The sequence below is a fragment of the Artemia sp. Qi Xiang Cuo genome, chromosome 1 (genome assembly GCF_049724085.1).
Source record: "Artemia sp. Qi Xiang Cuo chromosome 1, ASM4972408v1, whole genome shotgun sequence".
In the NCBI taxonomy this organism is placed as follows: Eukaryota; Metazoa; Arthropoda; class Branchiopoda; order Anostraca; family Artemiidae; genus Artemia; species Artemia sp. Qi Xiang Cuo.
In genome coordinates this window covers 24,969,612-24,989,014 of record NC_142794.1, presented here as the reverse complement: position 1 = coordinate 24,989,014, position 19,403 = coordinate 24,969,612, and the positions used below count along the sequence as shown (strand labels likewise).

Sequence of the window (19,403 nt, the reverse complement as noted above, 5' to 3'; positions counted from 1 at the left end):
ATGTTTGATTTAACATTTCTGAGCTACGAATTTGATCAAAATCGAAGCATAAGCATGCGAAATAAAGTATCTATATATTCTACTGGTGATCACAGCGAAATAGTTGTAAAAAAAAAGAGAAATAAAGCTCCTTACCGATTTCTTTTAATCGAGTGATCTTATTAAGTAGTAAAAAAGATCACCCCTCAACACAAAAGCCACTTTCCACAAACTTAGTGGTGGTAATCAAACATTGATTTGATATAAGCAACGAAGTCTGAGATATTTTGGCTTACAATACGAAAGAGCCTACTAAAAATTAAAAGGTTCCCAAAGCTGTAGTGAGTCCCATTCTTAAGCATATTGCTATGCTGTCTATAATATACTACACTTTCTGAAAATAAATCAAATGAAGATAAAAACTTTTTTTTTTACATGAAAGCAAAGAGTGATGTTTTTTCAATAGAAAGACCATTCCACTTAGCTAAAGGGGACTACCACTTAGGTGTTGGCAGTAATTAACGAAATAGAATGATTTTAAGTGATTTTTAATAAATAGAATAAATAAACAAAACTTGATTAAATCAACAGGCATTAATGGCAGTAGCACTGATTGGAGTACAGTTGACTGTCAGTGATTTTGTGGGGGCATTTGCAGTTAGTGTTGAAATGGCAGTGATTATTTTCACAGCGGAGTCAAAGATGTTGATGAATCGTCCCTCCATCTCTGTCTCATGGCAAGCTCGATCATTCTCCATTGATGAAACAACTTCGTCTCCAGACCTGTATTGTAAATCATTGTTAGTAAATTTATCGTCTGTCATTTATAATGCGGAACATCATTTGTAAGCTGGGGAAAACAGGCATGAAAAAGGAACCTGGCAAAAAAGGAACCCTCCCCCCCCCCAGAGAAAATTGGAAGCCAAGCCAAATTGTCCCTGGAAGTTTTGAATTGATCCCAAGACGTAAAACAAAATAGGGTTGACTTTCTAAAGCAAAAACTTTGATGCTCAGTTTCAAAGAGAACCCCCTCCCTCCCACCCTTAATCAAAATCTTTATTTGTCTGCACCTTTAGAATAGTCTGATACCTATTTCTTATGTGGAAATGCAACTTTTACCTAAAAATTAATATGTTCTATGAAGTACCAATGCCTAATAACTGGTTCGCACTCATGACCTTAAGATCGGGAGTCAAAATAATGGGATTTTGTCTAGTTGTACTGACACTGTCAGTTATATGTAGCAGATTCCGTAAGATGATTACTTTTTAATTTTAGATTTGAGTGAATTTTTTAGAAAAACGTCCTACATTATAAGTTTTTACACGATGCAAAATGTGTTCCAATAACAATTCATTTACCGTCTGTTGATAATTTCTCAGACTATGCCTTTTTATTTTAAAAAATTGCAATTTTGATGTTCAACATTGATAATAATGGGCTAATTTGAATAAGTAATTTGTTAAAATCTCAGCCAAAAAAAGGTTAATTATCATTAGCTTGACTTTTCCCTGGTAATTATCAACTATCTGGTAATTATTGGTAATTATCGTCTTCCAAAATCTCACACCTTTGCTGGTTGGTTCTCAACTTTATAACGATGAGCCACTCCCAGAAACAGAACAGCTGAGTTGTGTGTAGTTGTGTGCAGTTGTGTAGAATCCTTCTAGCATTGTGTGGCAAAATTGAACTAATATATATTATAAATTTGTACAATAGCAAATTTGAGAAGGTTTACTATTTTCGTGTATATTTCTTCATATCAGTCTTATTTCTTTTGAATTCTTCATGTCAAAATAGTCTACGGGTGTGGAACAGTGGGCTTGGTATTTTTTACAAGAGGCGTTTGAGGCTCCACGGGGATTTCAGACTGTTCAAGTGCTTAATAGGCATAAACTCATATTCATTGAATTGTTAATAGTTTCTAATTTACTCATTTTTATTGCTGAGGACAACCGGACGGTAGGTCAATTCTTGCCCCCCCCCCAGATATTTGGAAGTCTATGATCAATGCTTCCACCGTCCCTGAATGTTCTTTGTCTTCTCCAGAATTTTCCAGAGAGAAAATCAGGTTCTCCGAAATCTCCTTGAAAACTAACGTTAACGAAAATTAACGGTTTATATTTCTCGTTAACGCATGTGTATTTACGAATTTAATTTTCGGGGAGAATTTTTTTTTTCGGTGAAGTCCCGAAGAATCCGGGAAGGTGGAAACACTGTCTTTGATCTAAACAGTAAAAATGACTAACCCATCAGCTTCTTCAGAGCTGTTCATTTCTGGCAGTTTTGAGGTCTCAATTGCAGTTGCAGCAAGGGGGGTTTCTTCAAGCAAAGCTCTTAGTTGTTCGTCAGCTGGATCTTCGAAGGCCCAGCGTCTTCTTCTGCAATTTCCAGGTGCAGCAACATCAGTAGTGACAGTTAGTAAGGTACCAATAGTGAGAGAAATCAATGGCTGGACGGTGAAGCAGAATGGAGTTGAAGTTACAGTAGTAGTTGTGGAGACAATTGATACACCAGTAATGGTAGGTCTATTCACTACTGGTAGAAAAATAAAACGGGCTTCCTTTGCGCAGGCCACTATGACGGACATTGTCAAGCAAAGTAGTTTAAGCATCTGGAAAAAAAGCATTACAGTATATCGTACTTAATATAATTTAGTATTGGTGAGATACAGCCTACCAATCTGAAATTATGATATAATGCTATGGAGTGGGTCGCAGAACAGCGTCCTCGTTTAGCTGAGATCAGATCAGTTAGTGGGTTTTTGGAAGCTCACTGAGTTTTTTTTTCTTTTTTTTCTTGGCAAGCCGATATATTTCATTATAGAGATTGTATGCAGTCAATAGGTTTCATTAAAAGGTGAATATTTTAATATGCAGTTCAATAAGTACACCCAGGTTTGTCTCAGGGATTGAGTTGGAACTTCCAGGTTTTTCTTTTCTTAGTTTATCTTTTTGGAGGTTAGGAGCAAGAGGGCTTAGAATTTTGGGTAATGGATAATGACCAGTAATTGTTTTTTCTCGTCCTCAAAAATATATTTTTTATATATTCCTGTTGCTAAACAAGCTACAGTTAGATAGAGGGGAGGATTATCCCTTTTTTGCAGGGGTAAGGGACAAGACAACTTCTTATCATGTGTTGGGGGGTGGGAGGATTTTGTATTAAATCTGACGAATTTTATGTGTATGCCCTGCTTTATTTCACGGCTTGTTAATTGAGTTGAAACTTCCCAGAACCATTTTTTCTTTCTTTGAAGGTTGGGGGGAGGTGACTGAGAGTTTGGGGTAAAGGAGCAGGCTTTTCTCTTTTGGTCTTCACAACGCAGTATACGTTAATGTTCTATGTTAAATTTATTTTGCTACGATTACAAACGGTATCGTTAGTGTAAAATCTCGTGTTTTAGTTATAAATATAATTCGTTTTTTTTTTTTTTAACTTTAAAAAGTATAATGGGATAATTCAAAAGGCCGTATGTCCCTCTGTTACTGATGTGATAGAGTTTTTTGATAGTTACACCCAGTTTTATCTCATGGCTCAGGGATTGAGTTATAGTTACCAGGTTTTTCTTTTTCAGAGGGGGGGGGGGTTCAAAAGGGGCTTTGAATTTTGGGTCAATGGGATATTTTTTTTTCTCTGGTCTTCAGAACAGTATAAGCTTTTTTTTTCTTTTTTTTTTTTTTTAAAAGCTCTTTAGCTGGAAGGGAAGATCATCAGTTTTTTTAGGGTGGGGTTGAGGACAAAACAACTTCACGTCTTGTGTTTAGGTGGGAATTTTTCATTAAAATATGACGAATTTGATTTGTAATTTGGAAATTATACCATGCTTCGTTTCACGGCTTGTGAATCGAGTTGGAAATTTCGCGAAAATATTTTATTCTTCAAGGGTGGTGGAGGGGAGGTGACTGAGAGTTTTGAGCAAAGAAGTAGGTTTTTTCTCTTGTTCTCACCAAGCAGTACACATTAATATTCTAAGTTAAATTTGTTTTGCTACGATAATAAATGGTATTGTAAGTGTAAAATCTCATATTTGAGTTATATATACCATCCATTATCCTTTTTTTCTTTTTTTTTGCTCTAGAAAGCGCAATGCCCAGAGGATAGTTCAAAAGGTGGTATGCGCTTCTGTTAGGCTACTGATATAATAGAGATCTGTTGATCATACACTCAGATTACAAGAAAATAACATTATAAAATTCTTGTTACCTCAATATTAGATTTGGCTTGAAAATTTTGGAAGAATAAGGGGCGGGTGCTAATCAAGATTTTGCACTGGGCGCAAGAGAGGCCGAAACTGTCACTGAATGATATCAGATTTGTTTTTATGTAGAGCTAATTGTGTTTTATTTTAAAAAAAATTGTATGCATATATATATATATATATATATATATATATATATATATATATATATATATATATATATATATATATATATATATATATATATATATATATATATATATATATATATATATATATATATATATATATATATATATATATATATATATATATATATATATATATATATATATATATATATATATATATATATATATATATATATATATATATATATATATATATATATATATATACATATATATATACATATATATATATACTTGATTTATAATTAAATTTGTATATCAGTTATATTTAATTTTTGAAATTAAATAAACCCAAGACAAATTTTACGGCTAGAACATAACATAGGAAATCGATTTTTCCTTAAAGAAATAGTTGTTACCTTGTCATTATTTGTCCGAAATTGTCAAATTTTATTGCAAGTATGATTTTCGGAGAACCAGACTTTTTGAAAAAAAATGTAGCAAAATTAAAATTTGATTTGCTGAATTGGTTGAAGTTCTTCTGAACCTGACGGTAGTAACTAGAAATACCAATAACGCTGAAATTGGTTTTTTGTTCGCTCGAATGAAAAAGATGACAAGTTGAGACGTGGTTTAAATGGGTCATCTGACTTTTGAAAAAAATATATAGCAATGAAAAAAAATGTATACATCATAAGTTGACGTGATGAACTAGTAGAAGCTCTACTCAACATATAAATTCCAAAAACGCTGCAAATGAATTGAAGATGGTGAAAATTAAAAACATGACAACAAGTTCAGACGTGGCTTAAGCGGGGTCAACTGACTCCTGTCGGACAGTACATGTCTGTGCACTTTTTTCTTTTTTTCCTGACGCGATCCTTTTTTCTTTTCGTTTTTTTTGCCAAACCCGGTTTTCAACCCAATATTTTATATCAATTTGTATTTGTTCAGTTTGAGGAAGTAACAGAAAACATTGTTATCCTACAGTTGAAAGTGATTCTTCTTTTAAAATTATTTTGACTTTACTGGAGGTGTCTACGCAGTTCTATTCCCTTATCGAGCAGAAACATAAGAAGATTAACTAGTTAGTGATCAAGTAAAATATTTCAATTTTTATTACAATGAAGAAGTTCAAAATGCCTTCTTTTTTCTGCCTTTGTCTACTCAATGGGGCTCCGTTGCTGATTCACAAAACTATTTTGGCCGCTCCTCAAACTTTTTTGGGGACATTAGTACCTCCTATGTAGAGGTAATAGAATTTCAGCTTCATCTTATTTGAATAAATCAAAAACAAGTTTTTTAAATGATAGTAAGGAGCGACATCAAAATTTCAAACGAACTGACAATATTATGTGCAAGAGTAGTCCTCGACCCCCCCCCCCCCCGCAAGATTTCATCCTCAACCCCATGCGAGAGTTCATCCTCAACCCCCCGCGAGAGTACATTCTCAACCCGCTGCGTTTTACGCCAAAGTTTTGAAGTGCTTTAAAAATGCTTCTTATTTCGATCAAACGGCCCTTTTGTTAGAGTAGTCGTTCCTACAGAATTGGGACAAAAAGTCAAACTTTAGCGTAGAGAGTGGGGGATTGAGGAGGAGGCAGCCCGTCTTTTATACGAAATAATTTCTGTTCGTTTTGATCTCACTCCTTACTTTCATTTGAAAAAAAAACTTCTTGTTTATTTACTTTCGGATCGTTTCAAATCATGCCCATGCTTATCCAAGATATGATTGGGCTTCCACACACAAACCCACTTTAGTTTGCTTTTAGATTGTATATATCAATGCCTTTAAATTGGTTGGTAGCGTCCTAGATTGATGTTAAATTAAAAAAAAAAAATTTCGTTTTAACTGAAAGTAAGGAGCAACATTAATACACAAAATGGGCAGAAGTTATTCCATCTATGAAGGGGTCGCCCCCTCCTGAATACCTTGCTCCTCACGCTAAACTTTTTAGCACTAAAAAAACAGCTTCCTATTCTAATTAAACTGCCCGTGTGTTTTAGGACCTGTTCTTAAAAAATTGGGACAAACAGTCAAACTTTAGTGTAAACAGCAAGGTATTGAGGAGGGGGGTAACCCCTTCATATAAGGGATAATTTGTGTTTGTTTTGAGTTTTAATGTTGCTCCTAACTTTCAGTAATATTTTTATTGTTTATTTAATTCCTGATCGTTTTTCAAATAATGCTAGTAAATCTTGCTCACCCTCCATGAAAAATCCCCCCCTCACGAGAAACTCCTTCGTGGAAATTTCGTCCCGCGCAAAACACTCCCCCCTTCCTAAAATTCCCTCCGGACAGTTCCATCCTCGCTGAAGATCCCCCTCGTAAAATTTCTTGAAGTCGATTCAGCCTGAAAAGACTTTAATTTCTAAACATATGAATGTAATAATGAGGGAGCTGTTATCCCACAGTGCCTATATCCAGGCTTAATTGAACTGAATGTAAATTAGAACTGTATATAATTCTATCAAACATCAAGTGAATCAACTTGGTTAAATGAAACTTGAAAATAAGTTTCTGTATTGATCGTTCGTTTAATATAGTATATCAATAGAATATACTATATTGATATGTAATAAATTTCAATAATTTTAAGTCGATTTGTTATTCCAGAATTTCCAATCGATAGCATCTTTGCCCTTTTTGGGTCAGAATATAAATCGTTGCCATTAAATGGCAGAAAACACTCCTTTGTTGGAGCACAATCTCTTTGTTTACTTGAAAACGACGCTAGAACTATTGATATTTTTTCTCGGTTGAGCTCTCTCCCGATTTTCTAGGACCATTACTTCGGTACCAAAACCTATGGGAATAGAACATAAAAAGAAATAATTATGCTTGTGTGATCTTCCTTCTTGAAGAAAGGGAAATTCCACATTCATGACAATTGAAATTCTCGGTTGAGCTCTCTCCCGATTTTCTAGAACCATTCGATCGGTACCATAACCCATGGGAATAGAACATAAAAAGAAATAATTATGCTTGTGTGATCTTCCTTCTTGAAGAAAGGGAAATTCCACATTCATGACAATTGAAATTCTCGGTTGAGCTCTCTCCCGATTTTCTAGAACAATTCGATCGGTACCATAACCCATGGGAATAGAACATAAAAAGAAATAATTATGCTTGTGTGATCTTCCTTCTTGAAGAAAGGGAAATTCTACATTCATGACAATTGAAATTTGAAGCCTCCACAATTTTGTATTAAAATTGATGGTGTAATTCTCATTGAGATCATTTCGCCTTGGGGTTGTTTTTCTCCTTTTCCAAAAATCGGGCAAATTTTATCAGGCTTGTAACTTTTGACTATTAACTTTAAACTTTTTGAATTTTATATATTTGGTATCGCCATCAAAAGTAGATTCTCTTCATGTATATAGTATTATCAAAACTTGTGTCTTGAGTTTCGGGTACTATTAGCACAGGTCGTTCCTTACAGCTCGTTACTATGGACTGTTTCATAAAGCAAAGGTTGGAAAATTGAGGATTATAAATTGTTATTGTATATTTTTAAACTACATTTTCAAGACCAGTTTACGAGTCAAAGAAATATTCTTGAGTTTTTTTTTCTTAGAAATAGTCTTTTTACTTGCATTTTTACGTCCAATTACTATGCGGCGAAATATATATAAATTTTTTTGGTACTCCTGTACTAAACGGACTATTTTATATGCTGCAATGGAAACCAGTCACGAAAAACCCGTTTTTGACGGGATAATTCGACATCGCTATAGAGGAATACAATGTATAGCGTGGTTTTCATTGCGTATACGTTATTTAAACTGCTGTTTTTTTGGGATATAGGGTGGGGGGAAGGTACCTAGGTTTGGTTAGGTTACGTAATAATATATGCTATGCTTAACCCCCCCCCCCCTAATGTGCAAATATATAGCCCAAATTTGTTTCTAAACTATTATATATTCATCCTATTTTATTTCATTAGCATTAACCAAACTAACAGTATATTAAAAAGAGTCCTTTTAGTACAGGAGTACCATTTTTTTTTGGGGGGGGGGTTGAGATGTTCAAGCCCAGTATCTTTCCTCACCCCTGAATATGACCCTGCAAGGTACATTGTATATTCGCTGGTAAATATAAAAGGAAATATTAATTATCCCAATAAACAGACTGCTGGTACAATTTCAGTATTTACTATGAAGTATTCAAGAAATGGTTAACATTAAAAAAGTATCTTTTTTCTTCTGATGTCAGCTCAGGAGTCTTCTGCTTTACATTTGCATCGAAATTTCTCAGTAAATTTCTCAGAAAATTTAAATGGAACTATTATCGCTTTTGCTGAAGAATTTTCTCAGAAAAGGCGTAAATGGATAACGGATAATATTTCCGCAAAACTACCCCAGCTAAGTCCATGGAATGGTCTGAACTGTCTTTTAAGTTTGGCTCGCAGCCATAAAAGGAGAAGTGACACAGTGCATCTGTCGTTTATGAGAACCTATTTTATACAATATTTTCTCACCAGAATTGCACGGATTTGTTGTAAATAACAGAAAAGAAAATAGATTTTCTAAACTAGTAAATGAGAAAATTATCTCGTAATCTAGTAACTATTAAATGTTCCAGTTGTAGCCGAGGGAGCAAGATTTTTCATTGTTCCTTTTTCAAAAATTGAGAGTCTTTTTTTAAAGTCGCTTCTATAAACTAAACCAAAATGAAGTTTTATTCTGACCTCTTACTGACTTGTATACACTTCCAGCTAATATCTTAAATCCACTGATGCTTAACGGACACTATTCCAATTTTCTGATAGTCTTTGCTTTTATTCACGACGATTATCAGCACGGGGTATTTTGGGCATTAGTCTGGATTTAGGTAGCTTATGACACACTACCCTGATCATTAACCCTCATACTGATTTGGGTTAAAGTTATTTAAAGTCACACAGCAGTATTCGCTAATATATGTAATAAGGTGAACAACAAATTTGACAATTTCTTTACTGACTCAGCTACGATGGTTTTATGTGGGCTAATATTTTTAATTGGAACCAATATTTTTTTCATTGGTATACTAGATGACAGCGAATGATATAATTTTCGAGGGTGGAGGGACTCTGCGTTCGAAATTTCAATTATTTACTATAATTGGAATTATGGAGTCCCAATTACCACAATATCGTAAATATTTCACCAATTTTAAGCAAAATCCAGACCAAATTTCAAAATAGAGAGAGTATACAGATAATCTGCTGAGGTAATATTTATTTTTATTTCCTTAAGAATAAGTAAAATAAAAAGTAAGTAAATAATATGGCGAGATAAGCATACAAAGAAATATATTTTTTCTCACAGTTACAAATGCTAATAAGGTAAAAAAAAGTAAAGAACTCGGCATTGGACTTTGCAGTCCCTAATAGTGATGTCGATCTCCGTTTCAGGACCCTTCAACCAGAAATGGTGAATTGGCGGCCAGCCATCCTGTACTTTCGCACATCCTTCTTGTTTACCTTCCCCATAATTCTCCAGGTACCCATTTAAAGCAAAAGGGAAGCAAAGGGAAGAATATGATTACCACTAGCCCAAATAAATCCTTAAATTTCCAGTAAAAGCTTTGGAAGCTCAAATCTAGGGGAATAGCAACCAAAAAGGTCTGCTATTTATCTATTGCTGTATGCTAAAAATTATGTACGGTAGCCCAGGATGAAAATTTTTCACCTTTTGTACCATTAAGCATACGAATTTATTATTATATACTTCAAAGAAAACATTTTCCTGCAATGAGAAAGGGATCTATCACCCCGCAGCACTTATATTCAGGTTTATTCGAACTGAATTGAGACTAAATATTAATGTATAGCCCCCCCCCCAAGCCAATGCGAATAACAACCAAAACTAGTTCTCGGCTATTTAGCTATTATTACAGGGTAAAAGTTATCTGGCTTAAAACTTCAAAAAACCTTGAGTTTATAAACACCAATGGCATCACTGTTGATTCCAGGGTAAAAATCTCGCAGACGGGTGGATAGTCTCGCACATTATCCACCTGTTACTACCACTTTTAATGCAACCTTAAGCTTCAACACGCCGATCCTGGTGGTACCAGTTTTAGAATGTCTGGCACATTGTGGGTAACAGAAATTGATATTAATGGTCCACACTTTGCATTTTTGTTGGAGTGAAGGGTCTTGAGGAAGGTGTAACGGATTGGAAGTTATAACCGAGGGAAAATGTTCCTTTGCCTCCAAAGTAGAAACTGTGCAGTTTTCGCTACTGGAGAACACCAAACCTCAGGGGCTAATATCCGTAAGAACCTGTCCTGTGTGATAATATCTTTAGTAACAGTGCTACTTAAAGTTATCATGGTTGCAGCAGTAGCTGCAACCTAGTAAAGAGCGAACCACAGCCCTTAGTAACCAAACGTTAAAAACACGCTTACAAATAAACTGCCTAGGGAAAAAAAATTGTCATCTAACACTGATTCAGGAATGGTAACTATTATTTCGGTCCGTCTTAAATATAAAAGTTTATTGTGAAGACATTCATGGTGATTTTGAAAAAAAGACTGAACCCCCTCAAAGTGGCGTCAGGTCAAAATGAAAAGTATACCATTTGAATGAGTATGGTCGAAAACCTATTGCAAATAAATTACAGTCCCCTACCATAAACAACAAGGAAGATCACTTTTTTGCATGGGTAGCACTGAACAGGCACTGATCATGGGTAGCACTTTTGCAGGGCTAATGGGTCAACGAAAAATCACAGAGAGATGCTTAGCGCCTCATTCAAAAGCTATTTTTCATATCTACGTGCTTTTTATAAATTCCACCATCTGCAAATGCCATATGACATTAAAAATGACATTTTTTTTTGCCATTTCTCAAAAGGTGAGGCTAGCGGGCTACTAGAACATCGTAGCCAGATTTTTAATACCTCATATGCAAGATATTGCTCATATCTACGTTTTTATTACAAATTTTACCATCTGTAAGTTCTAAATGGCACTAGAAACAGCACTTTTGGGTGCCATGTCTCTAGTGGAAAAGCTGGGCCTTGTGGGCTACCGGAACTTTTTTGAGTGACGTTTAATGGCTCATTCGAAAGCTATTGTTCATGTACGCGATTTTTATCAATTATACCATCCGTATGTGCAATATAGCACTAAAAACAACACTTTTGGTGTCACTCCTTAAGTGGAAAATCTTGGAAGTATAAAACGGTATCATTGTAATAATTATGGTCCAAACTCTTAACTCGAGGTTTGCAAGAACACCTCTCGTATGGTTCTCCTCCAATTCCCCTTAACAAGCTACGCAATTATGGTCCTACAACAACCAGTAGATTAAATTAGATTATTAGAGCCGTGGTCCTGTTCGTATTGCGTTGGTCTTCAAATCAGAGTGTCAAGTGTTCGATTCCTGCTTGGCTATTTTGTTCTGTCACGATTTTGTCCCTTCTGGATGATTTTTTTTTTAGACAATTATCTTTTTTTGTAAATGTGATGCACTTATTTTTTAAACTTGTCTTGGATTTGAAAGGGAATAGAGGTCATCCAGTTCATGGTTTGCAACTACATTCTTACTAGATCACTAAAACCATACCCCAGCCAGTGGCGTAATTTCGTCAAAATCCTGGGGGGAGCTGGAGCTATTTTTCCAAATCAAGTGAAAATGACAGAGAAAACTGAAAAATGAGCCATATAGTAATAAAAATGATAAAGATGTACTAAAGAAACCTGACGTGTTCCTATGAACGCTTGATTTATACAAGCTTATCTTACTTTTGACAAGATTTTTAGAGAAACTAAGTTTCAGCTCAGGGGCAAACTGGGGTCTAGGGGGGAAACTGAGGTCAGGCAGGGGCAGTTGCCCCCTCTTCCCCATTGCAAATTAAATAATTGCGTCCTTTTCCTACCTCTTGCCACTTAGGGGTTGGAAAAGTGTAGTCATGTGGTTCTGGAACCATTCAAAGTTGTATATTACAAGAAGGATTATTTGTTGTTACATTTACTTATTCAAATTGTTTACTTATTTTTACTATTTAATAGCGATGATAAAACTATTTGTAATGTATAGCTTATAAAGAAATCTTAGTAATAAAAACCTATTTGCATTATTTTTCTGTGATATTTTTTAGTTGTCAGGTTGCATTCCAACTTTTTTTTGTTTATTGTTATTCTGCACCTGTATGTCTAAAGTTTTTTGGTGTTTAACAGGGGGGGGGGGGGGGAATGCTTAGTGAAATAAGTTAAAGATATGAAAATTTTGATAATATTTGGAAAAACTTGAAAATATTCTTTTGAAAAATAGTTACTTCTAGAACACCATGGAGATCGATGCGCGATAAGGATCTTAGAAATTATCTCTTAATGTGTAGTCCAATTTTAATTTAGAGGAGCACATGTTTTATTGCCTGCTCTGCATGTCATTAAACTTATTTATACCCGAAACCCGAAACCCGAAACAATGTCGGTTCCAATGTTGGACTAATCAGCTAGTTCCATATTACACTCCTGTTCTCTGTGCCTAAACATATATTGTTTTGTAAAGTATGTAAAATACGTTTTGAAGGAATACTCAGCTAGTTCCAGCTAAATGTGGTTCATATTTCTGATAGTAATTTTACACTTCTTGATGATAGTTTATCATTCTAGGGCAAAACTAAGGCAGATAGTGACACAATAAGGGTAATTTAGATAGTTTATCAGTTCTGTGAGCCACTTGAAAGCAATTGGAGACCAAAAATGGTTCAAAGATTTATGACTAACCATGTCCACAGAATTTACAAGCGAGTGGGCGAATGAGATTTGCAATTAACAACCTTTTAATTAAAAACGGCCAAAGATTAATGGAAAAAACAGATTTTTCTGAGAAAAGTAAAGAGTGAAGTCGGTATCGGGTGGATTGGTACCGCGCGTATCGGTTTCGCGTGTATTGGTATCGTTTTTTTTTTCAATCATGGTTTTGTGCCCTCCATATGATTTTTTTTTTTAAACGAGAAAAGATTAATTTTAAAAACAAAGGTGTTCTGGGGAAGTAAAGAGTGAAGTTGAAACTTAAAACGAACATAAATTTGAAACTTGAAAATTAAAACGGGGGGAGGTAGGGGGATTGAACATCCCCCCCCCCCAAAAAAAAAAATGTTTGTCTGACTCGTAAAAACGTAACAACAATTGACATAAACAAATTTTGTATGCGACGCTGCGACACAGTCTACGTAATATATATATATATATGTATATATGTATATATATATATATATATATATATATATATATATATATATATATATATATATATATATATATATATATATATATATATATATATATATATATCAGTAGAGCTAGTGCAAATAAACTTACTGGTAATATTTCCCTATGTTTGAAGGATTATAGAAAACTAGTACTTTACTGAAAACACAAAAGAATATAGAATCTTTGGTACAGTAAAAGTAAACCATTTAAGGATGCTTTTAACAGTATAAAAATAAAGCATTTTAGGATTGTTGCTTAATTTTTTTCGTTTAATTTGGCATTACTTCTTCAAAATGAGCTCAGTCCAATGATTGATTGTCGTTTTGGATCTGAAAAAGAGCTTTATATTTTTTTGGAGACAAGTTCGAAGTAAACCAATCTTGTTAGTGTTAGGACTTATCATTTGGTTTAGAATTTACATCATAACTTAAAATTCTGCTTTGCATGAAATAGCCAGATTTCCAGACTTCATATTACAGTTTATTGTCCTTCATTTCAAGTAATACTAGGTAAGGCCAAGATGTTATCTGATAATTCAATGCATTATCTTTGTATGATGTTTAATAAATGTGCACTTCTGAAGATAATGTTTATTTTTATGCCTAAGTTTTTAGAGTTATTTCAATTGTATACTGAAAGTTACTGATATTGCAGCTTATATAAGACTATGAAAAGCGTTATAGATTAGTTTGCTGTTGTGAGGCTATGTTCTCACTTTTGACTTCTCAATCAATATTCTTGTTTTTATATTTGGCTTTTGTGTTTTTAATAAAGCGCTAGTTTTCTATAATCCTACAAACATAGGGAAATATCATCATTTGGTTAATTTGCACTATTTTTACCGATATATAATCGGTAGGCTGCGGAGTAATAATTTATGTTCCTTTTATGTTTCAACTTCGCTCTCTACGTAACAGTTGGCTGAAAAAGACTGGACAAGGGATGTGAACAAGAGTTTGGGACTGAAGATTGAAGTCACCATTTAATTCAGGTATAGGTGGTATCCACCTTCTAATCAGGCTCCATTACTTTGCCTTCTCTATGCAACAAAAGTAGTCTTTTCCCGAATGTGCCACAGCCTGTTGCATATATATGGGTGTCCACTTGTCGCTTATCAATTACACTAGTAATATTGTTAACCTATGCATATGTGTTTCAAGGATTGAAGATAATTAGTGTATTTTTGTGATGAATATGATGAAGCTGGGTTAGTTTTTGATGCTGCTAAAAGTGAAGTAGCCTAGCTGTTTTCCGTAGCAAGGCGAAAGGTTCGACCGCAATTAAAGGGTTCCTCCAATCAGCTCGAACCAACAGTAATGCGAGTTCGGATCTTCTCTGTTGAAATCTTTTACAGCACAACTAGGCCGGTATTATTGTAGTCAAGCCGAGTACTTCTCTTCTGCTTCTTCCTCGCGCGCAGACATCTCCTACATGCCTTGGACTACCAATTGCTTCCAATATGAAATCTACTTGCTAAGCTTACGGAATGTCCCATAAAGTACATTGAGTGCTGTTACCTTATGCTTAGAAGCATTTGTATAACCGCCGTAACCTCAGAACGGTTTATTGTGTGTACGTTATCTGCGGGTTCCGCAACTCTGCGTTTTGGTCTCTTTTTACCGAAACAAATAAGTTTTCTTCCGCCTGGTTTACTGCAAATATGCCAATTATCTTTTAAATGTTCCACTACCATAAGGAAATTCGACAATAGCCATCCAATGAAAGTCGTTGAGCGAGATGCCCGATTTTGGAATATAAGTTAGCCTATTCTTGGTTCACATATATGGTCGCAATAGAGTAATATATGCTTGTTGCGATACAGTTCACGAACATACAGTTCACTTTCACCTATCGTAGCTTTTTTTTAACTAAAGCAAAAGGCATATAAAAAATATGTATATATATATATATATATATATATATATATATATATATATATATATATATATATATATATATATATATATATATATATATATATATATACATATCTGTTTATATAGATAATTAGATAGAACAGAAATATTAATTTCTGTTTATATATTATATATATGTTACATAGCTGCTCGGATTCATTCAGTATGTCGTGTGATTCGCTTGACATTGTAATTTTGATGTCTTCTAATCGCAGATTCCGTTGTGCAACCTTTCTGTTTGCGATTCAATGTTGTTCTCGCTTTCGCTTGCTCCGTGCCTTTTTGCTTTGCTCCGAGTCATTGATCATCTTAAATAATTTCGCTTGCGTCTACAACTTGTGTCTCACTTCGATTGATCATGCTCGTTGTCACACGCCTTCCAACCGCAGGTTTTGTTCTGCATCATTTTCGTTTACGATTCGATGTGATCCTCAATGGCACGTGTATTTTAACTGCAGATTTTTTTTTCCATCGTTTTCATTTTGAGTCGTTGTGATGCTTGTTGTCGAATGTCTTCTAAACGCAGATTTTGTTGGGCTTCATTTAATCCCCAAACGACTCAAAAAAAAAAAAAAAAAAAAAAAAAAAAAAAAAAAAAAATGGAGCGGCTCAAAAAAATACTGGGCCTTTTTCATGAAAAATACATGCATAAATACATACATAATCATTAATCGCTTAAAGATGGTAGATATCTTATATTTTCAAACCAGCAACTGTGGATGTATTTATTTATTTATGTATGCATTTTTTCTCGAAAACGGCTTCATATTTTTTTCCTTATTTTTTTAATTGGCATCCTGGGATTTTCTGGCCTAAAACAAACAATCTGGAAAGGTCACTAGTTTGATAAAATTTATTTAGAGCCTTATTACGAATAATCTTGTGAGTGACGTCATATATATATATATATATATATATATATATATATATATATATATATATATATATATATATATATATATATATATATACATTTAAAAAGTATAATTTTTGTTCATTTTCTCCAAAGCAGCGGTCGTATCGTTTTTAGTATCTATGACGCATGCAAAATTAAAAAGGATGACAAACTGCTCTGAACAGCTAAAGAAAAAGGCACGGAACAAGAAACAACAAAAATAACTTGATTGCTAAACAAAAATGTTGCACAACGGAATTTGTGGTTAGAAGACAAAGAAAAATTACAATGCAATGAAGGAGCGTGTTACTTAAGCTTGTGTTAGTCTGTGAAGGATATAATGGAAGTAGGAATTGAGTTCACGCCATAATCGCTTAATTCGGTTGAAATCGCTGATTTTTCACCCTTAAAATGAAGAAATGCTATTTTAGCGTCTGCAAAGATACATAGGAAGGAGAAAATAAATTCACTTAATTTATTTAATTAGGCCTATGCTTAATTCGATTGAAATTGCTGATTTTTCACTTTAAAATGAAGAAGTGCTATTTTAGCGTCTACAAAGACACACAACAAGGAGAAAATAAATTCACGTAAGGATTTATTAAGCGCCCTAGAATGAAATGAAGTTATTTTGGTGTTTGTGAAGGACAAACAGGAAAGAGAAATTAAGTTCAGAGCAGAAAAAGATAATTCGAGTTATATCACATTTATATACACTTAAAGAACAAAACTCACATTATTTTCTCCCTAGGGATGGACGGATCTTTTTTATAATATATAATAAATGCAAAATTAAAAAAGATGGCAAACGACTCCGAACTGCTAAAGAAAAAGGCATGTAACAAGAAACAGCAAAAATCACATTGATTTGCAATTTGAAATGGTGTAAAACGAAATCTGCGGTTACAGGACAAAGAAAAATTACAATGGACTGAAGGAGCGTGTTAGTTTAACTTGCGTGAGTCTGTGAAGGGTAAACATGACGGTGGAATTAGTTTTTAGTAACTGTAACACAGGCAAAATTAGATAATATGACAAATTACTCAAAACAGCTAATGAAAATGGCATGGAAGAAGAAACAGCAAAAATCACATTGAATTGCAAACGATAATTTGACTTAAAACTAAAGAATAAAATTATAATTGTGCTGCGTAATATTTCAAAAATTACAATGGAATAATGAACATGTTATATTGGCGTCTGTAAAGGATAAACAGGAAATATATATATATATATATATATATATATATATATATATATATATATATATATATATATATATATATATATATATATATATATATATATACACACACACATATATATATATATATATGTGTATATATACATATATATATGTATATATATATATATATATACGTATCATTTGTGAGATTTTATTAAAAATTTAATTTGAAACTATAGGAAAAACGTCACTACCATGGTGAAGTCGATGAATGGCACGAAAACAACCGGAAAAGTATTTTGGCCGTACCCAAAGAAATGTGGTTCCTTTTAGATGAACTTTCGAAAGGGAACGGATAAAGAGAACTTGTTTGAACTTCCTGGCCTTGGTGCAGAGATTAGTACGATTCGGGATATACTTGATACTTCAATGCCTGAGAATCTACGTAAGTTGAATGCTTGAAACTTTTTCATATTTTGTTCGACTTATTCGATTTTACGTGCTGTTAAAAAAAAAAAACAAAAAAAAGGCATTTTTTTTTAATTTCCTGGTCTCGGTAAAGAATTTGCTACGATTTGAGCTATACTTAACATTTCAGCGTCGAGATTATACGTAAATCAGAAACTTAAATTTTCTTTTCATATTTTGATTCATTTATTTAATTTTACTGGCTGTTAAAAACATTGCAAAACTTATTTAAAATCATTAGTCTGGATACAGAAATTATAAATATTTTAGGCAACTGTATATTTCAACGCCTGATAATATAAGCGAGTTATCTTCTAAAATATTCTTTTCATATCTTTTAGGTTTGTCTAAGTTTTCTTGTTTTTTTCCGCATTGTGAATTATAATGTTTTGTACGTGTTCGGTTATTCGTGCTTAACTCGGTACATGGTTTAACCCCCCCCCCCTTGATTCCTAGTTCTTACTAAAGCTAAACAGAACATTCATTTCATTCATCAAGTTCTGTTTGTCATAGTTGTTCGGTTTCTTGTTGTCTTTGTTCAGTAGTATGCACTCGAAAACTTAACTTTCGATGTCCTGTTGATTAATTTTTCGATATTTTGATTTGTAACAAATTATGGTACTATTACTATGTTTAGTAATATTTTACCAAATATAATTGAATTCTCTCCTGCTCTCGTTTAATTTTATTTCCAAACAAATTTCCCTTTTTCACATTTTTTGTTTTATGTATCTATTCAATAAAAAAACAACAATTTTTTCAACTGAAAGTAAGGATCAATATTAAAACTTGAAGCGAACACAAATTATTCCTTATATGAGGAGGGGGGTCGCCCACTCCTCAATAGCTTGCTCTTTACGCTGAGGATTTTCAGAAATTTAAAAAAAGCTGGTTGTTCTAATTAAACCGCCGGGCTTTGTGGTGCAGGAGCCGTTCTTAAAAGGATTGGGACAAAATGTCAAACTTTACCGCAAAGAGGGAGGTATTGAGGAGTTGGTAACCCGCCTCATATACTGAATAATTCCTGTTCGTTTAAAGTTTTAATGATGCTCCTTGAGCTACTTTCACTTGAAAAAACTTGTTTTTTATTGTTTGATTTGTGACTGTTTTTCAAATCATGCCAGTAATTCCCCCTCCTTTTCCCTCCCGTGTAATATGTTTCCTGAAAAATATTCCCGTAAAGTTTCCTCACTATGGAAAATTCTCCTTGTGGAAAACCCTCCCCCCTTCTCCGCAGAAAATTACCCCGAAAATTTTTCGTATATTTCCCAATAACAAATATTAGGCCCATACATGAACAGCGTTGGCAAATTGCATAATTTCAGCCCTTTCTCCAGGGACTATGGAAGGTCATGCCATTACCAAAAGCATAGTTATTGGACCTTTCAACTTAAAGTGTTCTCGAAGTGTTGTGTT

General features: G+C 33.8%; 2 protein-coding genes across 2 annotated transcripts in view; one reads left to right on the top strand and one right to left on the bottom strand.

Annotated features, from left to right (window-relative positions):
- The window catches only part of Ocrl (Oculocerebrorenal syndrome of Lowe), a 126,798-nt gene that overhangs the window by 92,278 nt on the left and 15,117 nt on the right, over positions 1–19,403 (top strand). The window contains 2 exon segments of the mRNA XM_089095911.1: positions 17,759–17,859; positions 17,861–17,964. Coding sequence (XP_088952037.1) covers positions 17,759–17,859; positions 17,861–17,964 — 205 coding nt within the window.
- Positions 518–9,053, bottom strand: LOC148956148 (uncharacterized). Its single transcript, XM_089095978.1, has 3 exons — positions 9,000–9,053; positions 2,229–2,593; positions 518–762 (listed from the first exon to the last, which is right to left on the bottom strand). Exons 2-3 carry the CDS (start codon positions 2,591–2,593, stop codon positions 564–566), a joined length of 564 nt encoding a protein of 187 aa, XP_088952104.1. The 5' UTR covers positions 9,000–9,053; the 3' UTR covers positions 518–563.